The sequence below is a fragment of the Scomber japonicus genome, chromosome 17 (genome assembly GCF_027409825.1).
Source record: "Scomber japonicus isolate fScoJap1 chromosome 17, fScoJap1.pri, whole genome shotgun sequence".
NCBI classification, from domain to species: Eukaryota; Metazoa; Chordata; class Actinopteri; order Scombriformes; family Scombridae; genus Scomber; species Scomber japonicus.
Window position 1 is genome coordinate 16382135 of NC_070594.1, and position 11870 is coordinate 16394004.

At 39.3% G+C, this 11870-nt stretch overlaps 1 protein-coding gene across 1 annotated transcript; it reads left to right on the top strand.

Annotated features, from left to right (window-relative positions):
• The first annotated feature begins 3670 nt into the window (after positions 1 to 3670).
• On the top strand, positions 3671 to 10500 carry aldh8a1 (aldehyde dehydrogenase 8 family, member A1). Its single transcript, XM_053336991.1, has 7 exons — positions 3671 to 3918; positions 5462 to 5609; positions 7714 to 7869; positions 7953 to 8102; positions 8282 to 8538; positions 8728 to 8889; positions 8980 to 10500. Exons 1-7 carry the CDS (start codon positions 3775 to 3777, stop codon positions 9430 to 9432), a joined length of 1470 nt encoding a protein of 489 aa, XP_053192966.1. The 5' UTR covers positions 3671 to 3774; the 3' UTR covers positions 9433 to 10500.
• Positions 10501 to 11870: the final 1370 nt, after the last annotated feature.

The window sequence follows — 11870 nt, forward strand, 5'->3', positions numbered from 1 at the left end:
TTCTTTGCGAACACGGGCCAAAGAACACTTAATGGAATATCATCTGGCTGATAATAATGATATTCAGTGCCCTGATACAATCCAACCAAAATGCCCCATGTAGAGGAATTTACAGTACAGTACAGAAAGATTTTGCAATTTCTCCAGGTACCATTAGATGTCAGTATTGAGCTATTGCAAGGTCACCACACACACACTTATGTGAACCTCATCCTTTTGTATTATTCACAACACTGACAGAGCTGTTTATACCTTATTCAGTATTGTATTACATCAAAGTATATTTAAAAATACAGTGAAGTCCAGTATGTGTCTGAGACCTCTGAAAGGGGGAGGGGGGGTATGGAACAAGGGAAAGAGCCGTTGTAAATGCTGTCTGGTTGCCCATATCCTGATGATGAATCACTTTCTCTGTAAATGGATGAGTAATGTACTAGCTTCATCTTCAAACGCTGCTCTATCTGAGTCAATACTTTCTAAAACTGGCAGTCACACGGTTGTCAGACTCACGTAGACAAACCTAAAACAAACACTTGGGCACCTTTAACCTCTCAGTATGTCTCTTGAAGAACAGTATGTAGCTTGGCTTTTCCGCTGTGGCCTAGCCTTGTGCTCATCATAAATGCACATTATATTAATTATGAAAGTAAAACTTGTGATGTTCACACATGCATTGGTGGGATAGACTCAAGTCCCCCTTAAACCATAAAAATGGTTAATCTTTAACATTAAAATGGCTAGAAATCTCCAACTACTAATCACACTGAACCTTGGACAGAGGAGACAATGAGAAGATGACTATCCAACAGGTCTGCTGGTCTTCATAACTTGAAAAAACAATATTACCTCAATGTCCATTTAGTAGCTGCTCTGAAGCTTCCGATCATATCACATGTTCTTCATTAGCAGATGGAGTTTGCCCCAGTTATCATGAAATTGTGTAAGTACAATCTTAGTTTTTGTCAACTATGTTTCCAAGGCCAAGAATGGAAGGAGAAAAGTCAGAGTTTGTGTCCAACACATCTTATTTGTCTTAATTATAAACAGGAAGTAACTGAAAATGAAATACATATAAGTTAACTTATTTTTTTTTACATCAAAACAAATTCTCATACCTTTCTAATAGTAGTTCATTTGTCTGAGTAACTGAGGTGGATTATTATTACTAGAACAATGCGCCCATTGGTCGCTGCAGCACGTTTAGACATACGCTCATAGATGAGGTGTATTTTAATAATAGGTAGATTCTTGATGTGTTGATGAAGAAGGAAACCACCACTGACACGTCTCATTTGTATATTTTAAAGGTTTTATTACAAAAGAGAACAGTGTCAAACATCCAATCGTGAGAGAATCCTGGTCCCAAACTGAATCTCTTCCCTGTCTGCATTCCTAAGCTAACTATATATATATAGGTCCCTGTCTCTAAAAGCTCCACCTTCTAAACAAACGGTCAGTCAAGAAACACAGCCCTGACCCCTCATTTATGACTAGCTTTTAACAAATGGTCAGTCTGGAGAAATAGCCTCTGGCCCATCCTTTATGGCTAACTTTAATCTTTAACCTAAGTAAATGTCTGTTCGAGTGTCACCGAATTTCCCAGGATGTCATATAATGTCACAGAACCAAGGACCAAGGCAGAACTGATACATCATAGATTCAAGCAGTGAGAAGAATGTATCTCTTTCGGTGGCGATGGTTCTCACGTTGCTCAGCTGAAAAATAAATATTTCGAATGCGTTTCTTATGCTGTTGAGTAAATTATAATCTATGAGTGTAGTTACATCAGATAGTTGTTTGAAATTAGATCCACATAACCAAGGACATGTTAGGCCATGCATGAATGAGATGGTGTATGTACATGATAATTGTTATTGAGTTGCTGTGGGATGAATTAGTTAGATAGGTAGATATTTTATTAGCAAGGCACTGCTAGCAGGTAGGTAAGAAAGTGAAGCAGCAATATGTTTACGTTTATTTGTACATTAAGTGAAATATATGCATATATAGGCATGAAAGGGTCAATCAGAAGGTACCTGTAGCCTCAGGTGGCTCCGATGACCTCTGCTGTCTCATTCTGTGGCAATTGACCTCACAGCATGCTGCTGAAAAGTCAAGACAGTTTTTAAAAATGAGATGATGCATGATGACCCACCACTGGTTAACAAAGTCAATATATATTGATAATGGGATTTCTGAAAAATGTTTATATAGGCTATGTCACACAGACTAAATTGTAATATAGTGGACCCAATGCATGAAAGGGTTAAGCTTTAAATGTGCAATCACATTGTGCAGTAGTTGCTAATGAAAACAATCACGTTAAAAACTAAAACCTAAGTAATAATTTCTGTATCTTGGTATAGATGAGTAATGATAGAGGGAAATGTGAATACTCATTACCTCAGAAAAAGGTAATATTTTAAGTATTGTCTGGAAAAATATTGTTTCCCTTTGTGGTATTGCAGATAATCATTTGTTGTTTGTATATTTACACTTATTATTTACCTATCTATATATTTACATTGGTTACAGTTGATACTCCCTGCAGAGATAATTATTAGTCCTTGGGTGTTTATAAATTGAGTTGACAGCCATATACATTATGTTGCACTACTTAAGAGTCCAGCAGAGGGCGCACTGAGACTGTTGCTAAGGTCAATGTTAAGCATGCCGAAGAAGTAGACAGAAGGAAGGAAGACGGAGAGTAGATACATGTGCAATGCTGCAAGACATAAAAATCTTTGAAATAAAGTTCAACTTGTGGACAGTGGATAATTTATGAAGATGCAACACCCTTGTTTTTAAATATGTGGCAGTCAGAAATCGTGACCTGGGTTGCTGGCTCTCTGCTGAAGTTGTTTATAAACCTAAACTTCACCTTAACCTCAGTGGAGACCTCACATCCCACTCTAACCTAATAGACAGTTGAAAAAGAAATGTGTTGATTGTTGGTATGCTTTACAGATATAGTGATTATGTCCTTTGCAGATTGGCTGTTTAGTGGTAACCAACATGAATGCAGCCTTTTGTAAAAAATGAAGATCAACAATAATTGTAGGCCTACCTCCTGTCCAACTACCAAAAAATACCACTGCCAGAAGTGTGTCCGCAATGGTGTATTCGTGGTAACAACTTGATCCCTGACCCTCATTCATAAACCAATGAAGACTGGAAGACTGTATGGGTGAGTGACTATCAAACTGTAGCTGTAGAATTAGCATTATCTACTGTGTGGATTGTGTTTTGTTCCTACGTGACTTCTGACTGTGGATAAACGTCGCCTCTCGTCAGAGGCTGAAAACATATTCCCTGGTTGCTGTGGCTCCGGAGTCCCAAATAAAAAGTATAACTGCAGACTATGTATTTAACATTATATAGAAATTGAAGTTGACATGTAATGGAATTCGAAAAAATGTCATATGGCTGGCTCCCTTGAAGATGCAGGGGGTTGGAGAAAGGTCAACGGATGGACAGATGGACGGACACACAGACGGAATGACAAACATCCATCTCTCCAATTACAGTAGGATTATGTTTTACTATTATTTAATGATGCCTTCTATGAGAATGTTCCAATCAGCTGTTCTGTTGGGAGAATAATTAGTTAACCGCACAGCACAGTGTGGCTTGTTGTGCAATCTGCAGTGGGAGGTGTAGTGGAGCCAGGGTCCGGTCAAGTTCTCTTTTTCAGATTTGAAGCATTGCCTGCTTCAGTCTCCTGTCATTTTCTTGGTTTGTTGTATTTGTTTGGTAGCACTAATTTTGACAATCATGTTGAAAAACTCGGAGCAGCGCTACCTGGTTCTGGAGAACTACATTGGAGGAAAGTTAATTCCTTGTCGGAGTCATATCGACTCCTTTGACCCATCCACCGGCGAGGTTTACTGCAAAGTACCAGACAGTGGCAAGGAGGAGGTGGGACTTCCCAATAACACAGGATTTTGTTTTGTTTTGATTACACTGCACTATGCATTTTGTACTTAACCTTTATGCATTTTGTACTTTACTTCTTGAACCTTTAACAGCCTTTTTATACTGACATTGAACTTTCCTTTGCTGCTAAAGGCCTGCACTAATAACTCTGTAAAGTTATAATGTTAAGGTTTGTAAAAGTATAACTCTGTGATAGTTTTTTGAGACATATTTTAATTTGTTAAACAATATTTGTAGGGTTAGATGAGGTTTACTGGTGGGACCACTTTTCATTATCAGTATATTTGCCCTGTGTTTAGCAAATCATTTTTGAGGCCATGCTGAAGTCTGTATGACTAATTTCTGCAGCTGTCTTTGTGTCAGATTGTGATACTGTTTTTGTCCAAAATTGTACTCATAAAGTTTGTAAAGATAGTCAAAGATAGTGTTGCAAGGATTTGCTGCATTCTATCATAAGAGTTGTTAGTGCAAGGTTATATTTTGGTTGAAGAAATTTAAATTGGCAAAGGAAAAGATGAGGAAAGCAAATTCTTGTGTCATACTTTATATTATTATGGGGTCCCAGTTAAATAAGAGGTTGCACAAAGAACTTTGCTTCAGAGAGCTTATACTAAAACAGGGAAGCACCTTTGCTCTTTACAGAGTCAACAGTCAAGTAATCATTAAACACACTGAACACACATATTGATAAACCTTAAAGTCTGTGTAAAGTAAGAATAAATAGGCCTATGTGTGCTGAGTTTGACATACCACAGAAAAGTGTGTTGTTAACCACCCTTCCAAATTTAAATGATTAAAAAAATTGCCATGTATATGAAATTCGGCTTCAAAGTTGTTTAAAAATCAGCCTCATTCTCTGCTCCCAAACACTGTGGGCGTGCCGAGGTCGCGGAACCCTGTCCCCTACCAAGTGTCACCTGTCAATCAAAGTCACCACCTCTACCAGAAACATGGACTACAGCTCTTTCTGCTGCTAGCTCACCTGTTAGCTTGGCGGCTAACTCAGCTAACTGGCTAACTGTAGAGTGTAGTAGTAGTGTTAGATGTAGTAACATAACTCGCCACAAGCCAGGTTAACCACTGAGGAGAGCGGACTCTCGGTGTTATATAGTAGGGGAGGGACCAAGGGTACGCCACTACATCACGGGGTAGCCTTTTTTTGCATGCTCAGAAAATCAGGAAAAATTTGTGAGAAACAGTTTAAGGCTGTACCTCCACAATTCAGTACTGCATAGTTATCAGCCTTTTCACATGTTTTCTGTAACCATTTTCCAACATGTATAATATGTTTAGAAGTAAATCAATTAATTAATTTTCAAGTCTGTCTTGAAACAATAGTCAGGTGCCCAAATGAAGATTGGCATGTTTTCTTCTTGTAATCATTCCTCTTGTTCATACTGGCCAAGATATTTAGATGTTTATCTTAAGTTAATGTGAGGCTTAATCATTAGTTTGGTAACTGCAGATCAATGTGCAAATCCCAGAACAATCTCAGAATATAATATGAATGAACATGACTGTGCAGGTGGAGGCAGCGGTGGCAGCAGCGAAAGAAGCTTTCCCTGGCTGGTCTGCTCGCAGCCCAGAGCAGCGAGCACAGATTCTCAACAAGCTGGCTGACCTGATCGAAGCTCACCTGGAGGAGTTTGCCCAGGCTGAGTCCAGAGACCAAGGTGTCTTAAACTGTTTTGTATCAACCCACCAATCAGTCAGTAAATCAATTACTTAGCAGCAGCACATCAAAATGGAGTTGTTTTCAATGTCATCAAGAGGCTAGTTTATCTTAAATATGTCCAAATCCTTGAATGTAATATTATTTGGCACCAACATTTCAGAACCCTCATATGTAGTTTTTGTTTTATGTTGTTTAAGTAGTGAATGATGACTGGTATATTTTTACAATTATTTATGACAAGTGATACTTTTGAATTCACTGAACTGTGATGGATGGATTTGCTTTTGAAAGGTTGTTTATTTTGTCCTATAATCTTTTGTGGATCTTTGTTTATGTTCATGACATATCCTAGTACATAAAACTGATGATTTTATTGCTTTTAGGCTTATACCAGTAGTGGGGACACTAAACATGAAAATACTCAACAAATATGGTGAAATTGCAGATGTCTTGTTTGATCAGTTGACATTTGGCCTGAGGGAGGTGCTAGAGGAAAACTCATGGAGTTACAAAACAGAAAAGGTTTAGGCTTTGGGAAACGTGGGTGCTCAAACTATTTTAATATTTACAAAAGGTATTGGACATGTGGCATAGGCTAGGTTGAGAGGTCATTAAAAACATTAGGATTTATATTGTACTTTCAGGGCTGTAAACACTCACACCAACATATACAACAATCTAACCATTATATATATCATTATATTTTTACATAAGCCTATTGTGTCATGGATGCAAAGCATGGGTAAAAGGGACATTCTGACCTGTACGTATAGTGCAAAAGGAAAGACCATTGTGTAAAACAAACACAACTGTTGCAAGGTTTATGTATGGCAAACTAAGATCATTTTTTGTAGTTTAACCAATCAACTAATGCATAGTTCAAACAAAAACAGCCTACTCTATAGCCTGATTAAGACACAAACACAGTCAGGCTCTAAATGTGGAAGAAAAGAATAACCACCTGAACTGGGTCATTGCCTACCTTCTCACAAAACCTTCAATACACCAGCCAACACTCTGCCTCCACCACCAGTCTCTAAAGACAGAGCTGTCTCCTTGCAGGCCAAAGACAACTCATTCATCTCCTTCAAACCAAATAGTTTGGTGCTGGGGATGAAGGAGGGTATATCAGCAAAATCGTTCTTAAACAAGGTGTTATGACTTTTGTTTATAAAACGCAATGTCAGTTAGGTATTGAATAATTTGAAAAATAGTAAAGATGACATATCCTTTTCCATCAAGTTAATATTGATCTTTAACGTCCTCTGATGCCTGACGCAAGTTAACTGCTGGGTGCAAATCAAAGTTATGCAATGTTGCCAAGGAAAGGAAATTGACCATTACTTTTTCACACATGTATAGTAATCTTCACGACATGTCTATGAAGTACATTTACATAATGTTACAACAGCAACACACACAACAGCAAGGATCATGAAGCAGAATGGGCCAATGGTTAACAATAAAGGTAGCACTGCAGTTCAGAGTTCCACGAACCGCAAAATGAAAAAAACATCTGACTTACTACTGTTAGTTAGCTTCAAATGAGGATCATCATTCACATGGTTTATTTTGACTCAATAGACCAACATCAACATCACTGGCAATATTAGCCATGCAACATGCTAATGCCAGGTTCAACAGGCTAGCCTGCAAGAAACAATCCAGTTATTGTGGGTACATTTCCATAAAAAAGGAACTTGTTCAGAAGATGGAAGCTTATAAAGACCATGTTATTGGTTCTTGCAGCCAACAACAGAACTTTTATTCAATTCAGTTTGTTTTCACTGGGCAGGGACCGTCAGGCACCTGAAGGGCTCGAGGTGGATTTTCAACAGATCCCTATATGACATCAGAAAGGGAGCCTTATTTAAATAATTAAATATAAATAATTAATGTGTTTTTGCACACATATTTACTGAAAGATGGAGCAGGATAAAAAAATAGTCTTTATGTTGAAAAGACATGAAAAAGTACATTTTGCATAATATGTGACCTTTAAATGATGAATGTTTGATATCAAAAACCTCCAAAGAGTGTTTGAGCAAATGATTATTAGTGTATTATCTTGACCAGTTTGTGTATTTGATGCAACATTACAGGTAAAACAGTAACGTTTGCACGGACTGTGGATATTCCCCGCTCTGCATACAACTTCCGCTTCTTTGCATCATCCGTGCTCCACCACACCACCGACTGCAGCCAGATGGACCACATGGGCTGCCTCAACTACACTATCCGCTGCCCTGTGGGAGTGGGTGAGAGCTCCATATGTTCACAGTAAAACCTGTAAAGGATGTATTTGTTATATGTGTTCTTAAATTGTGTTGTATGTGTGTAGCTGGTCTGATTAGCCCCTGGAATCTCCCCCTGTACCTACTGACTTGGAAGATTGCACCTGCAATCGCTGCTGGCAACACAGTGGTAGCCAAGCCCAGTGAGATGACCTCTGTGACTGCCTGGATGATGTGCAAGTTGATGCAGCAGGCTGGTAGGACTACAACACCCACAATGCAAAGGAAACACATGATTATATACACAGAAGTTAGAGAGATATTCTCATGAATTATTTGCGAAACCATAATGGTGATAGTTATAGTGTTTTTGCACATGGTCAATTTTCACTTTATAGAATTACTATTTAAAATTTCTCTCTGTCTCTCTATCCAGGTGTTCCTCCAGGAGTAGTCAACATCATATTTGGGACTGGCCCACAAGCAGGCGATGCCCTTGTTGGCCATCCTGAGGTCCCCTTGATTTCTTTCACCGGCTCCACGGCAACGGCCCAGCGCATCACAGAGCGGACTGCCCCCTACTGTAAGAAGCTCTCACTGGAGCTAGGAGGGAAAAACCCTGCCATTATTTTCGCTGATGCAGACCTGGACCAATGCATTGAAACTACTGTTCGCTCCAGCTTTTCCAACCAGGTAAGAAAAGAGTGTTGTGAGTGTTGAATGGATGCTACCTGTATGAAGAAGAGTGATAAAGGTGCAGTTAGATTATTTTACCACATGAGGGCGATCAAAGCCAATATTTTGTTTTGAGGTAAATGCCTTAGAACAACCTTCTGAACAATAAGTGCCTCAATGAAAATCCTTCTTTCTTACTCTTCTCAGGGAGAAATCTGCTTGTGCACTAGTAGGATTTATGTAGAGAGGAGTATTTACTCCAAGTTCCTTGAGAGGTTTGTAGCTGCAGCTAAGAAGTGGAAGACCGGTTTGCCCTCTGACCCCAGCAACAACAATGGAGCACTCATCAGTAAAGAGCACCTGGAGAAGGTGGGGACTTAAACTGTCAAGAACAACTTTTGGAATGATGTGTTGTTTTTCTTTACTCATATTTATAAGCCTTTCTGTCTTGATTTTCAGGTTCGTAGCTTTGTAGCACTTGCCAAATCCGAAGGTGGCATCGTCCACTGTGGTGAGGGGGTTGACCAGCTGGACCTCCCAGAACGCAACCGGAATGGCTACTTCATGCCAGCCACTGTCATCTCAGGCATGTCTGACAACTCTAGAGTCATACAGGAGGAAATATTTGGTCCTGTCACCTGCGTCAGCCCCTTTGACACAGAGGATGAAGCTGTTTCTAAAGGTAACGGGGTCCGCTATGGTCTGGCAGCCACTGTGTGGTCACGAGACGTGGGGAAGGTTCACCGGGTGGCCAAGCGGCTACAGGCAGGTCTGGTGTGGACCAACTGCTGGCTGGTGAGAGATCTGAACCTGCCCTTTGGAGGGATGAAGAATTCTGGTGTTGGGAGGGAGGGAGGGAAGGATTCCTATCACTTCTTCACAGAGGTGAAGAGTATCACCATCAAACACTGAAAACGCAAAGGAAGATGACAGCAGAGGCATGTGTTGAATAGAGGAACATTTTCTCTTTGAAGTAGGTGCACACATCGAGAAGGTTTGTCTTGATACCCATCAGTCTTTGTCAGCAACATTTTCAAAAATGAATTTCTCCTCCCACCCCCTTGAATACTAGAGCTTTTAATTAAGTCACATTTGTAGATTATTGTCCCAAATTAAAGCACCTTGTATGAATGCCACATGTAGTTCAGTGTGTTTTTGTGTTGACTGCAGCGTCTGAGTTATGTCATTGTTGTCTCTGGAATGCAGTAACTCATGGCAGTATCTGTGACACACTGTCAGTAAAAGGTTTGGAATGACGGCTTTGCAAGTTCGTAACAAGCAAAATAAGGCCACAGATAGATTTATTTTGCCAATAAAGAAGTTAAAACGTTACCTTTTTATCACCACACTTTGTACTTTTCACAAGTCATGTTGGTCAAAGTCTTCTCTGTTATAGGATTTTCTGCGTCATGTGAACTCAGAAGTACTCAAAGTGACTGTTTTACAGCTCATTGATTTGTTTTTATGTCTGAGTTGCTGACGTAAAGAAAAAAGTGACAAACTGTCCAATGTGGTAGATGGACAACATGTTTGAAGAGAGAATTAGGAACTTCAGCAAGCTTAACTGGACAACTGTTTGACAGGAAACAAACATATACTTTACTGAACTGTATAGTAGTCCGTTTGAATAATAGTGTTGCATGATTTGTTATGAAAAAGCACCTGTGGAATATAGCATTCCCCTAATTCACATGGGAATATCAGAAAATTCAGTTTGAGTTTGTAAGTATCTTTTATGTGAATATGAAAGTTGTGTCCCTTATAAAAAGACATCATGATCACACCACATATTCTACATATGAAAGAGCCCCCCAAAATGTCCCTATATGAAATGAGGTTCCACCTGATAAATTAAAACATATTGTAAAATGCTTGTAATGTAGTTGAGAAAACAGCCTTACAATTAAGTCTACTTACTAGCTGTTCAGGGGCCTTTGATCATATTACACAGTTTTCTTCCGGAGTGTGTTAGTGTTTTCCCAGTTGTTGTCAAATTTTTCATTGTTCAAGTTTTAATTTTTCAGAGCACTTCAAGGAGTTTTAGAAGTTGAGATTGAAGGTGGTGAAATAATTGAACAGATTGTGTGATATGATCTAAAGCTTCAGAACAGCTACTATATCAAACTTGTAGTGAAAAAAGAAAAGAAATAACAAATTTAACAGTTATTATTAAAAAATATGCATATTATCATAAATGTACAAGTCTCTAAAATATGGTTGGTAACTTCAATGTCCAGTGATTTCACATCTGACACTTGCTTAATGGTAAAATAATCTTTTAAGTAATCATCTTCATTTGCTTGCTTTATCATCACCTGATCACATTTTTCTCGCATGTGTCAGCACCCTCCCTACCCCTTATGTTTCCTTGCTTAACATCTGATCATGACTCAATACAGTGAGTGATGAAAATGACATGGGTGGTGCAATATGCATGTTGATGAGCATGTGTGCATGTTACACTGCACCATTCCGGCAGTCGTGCCAGTTGAGGAAAAGAGAGTACACCGGAGGAAGTGCCCTATCTGTAATGCGAGTGGTTAAAATCACGTCCACTGGTGGTTCACCACAGAGCCAGAATGTGTGTCCCACCCTCTTGTGTTTTGGCTAGGGAAGGAGTATTGTACTATGTCACACTGTGTGATTGCACACACACATAAGCACTGCTATGCCTTCCTAGAGCATAGCGTGTGATGAAATGGATACCACCCAAAAGTTAGGTTAGGAGGTCTAAAGCAACGTGTTTAGTTGCACCACCAACACTGCACACACCCACCAAGCCATAATCTTAGAAACGGAATGGGAACAAAGCAAGTCAGCAAGTATTACATTTTCCTCCATTTCCTCCCATTTCTTGATTTATCTTTCATCTCGCCCCTTTTTGTGGATGTTTCATTCAGAAGGAAAAGGCTTATTGAAGCAGGTCTCACCCTGCAGTACGTGACTTTGAGGACACTGCCGGTGGCACCAGCCAAACCAAGCACTTTCACCTCACTTATCAGGCGCATGAAGAAATGAAAATAGAGCATCCTTCCATTTTATATCCATGAGGAAACTGGAATATCTAGCCCTGTAGAAAACATAAAGGATCTGTTTTCATTGCTGGCTACAAGGATGTGATAGGGGGTGTACTCATTGATATGTATGTGGAGAGAACAGTCAGTGCCAACAGCCGTTTTCTCTGTGTTTTTAGGCCTAAGCCCAATGCAATAAGTCTCTCAAATGTTATCTTTTTGTATGTGTTTTAATTATTAATATACAAAGGGAATATCAGATTTTTTATTTGGAAAAGGCACTGTGCACGTTTCTGAGAGAGACACACAGATAGACAAAGACAGAGAAGATTATTT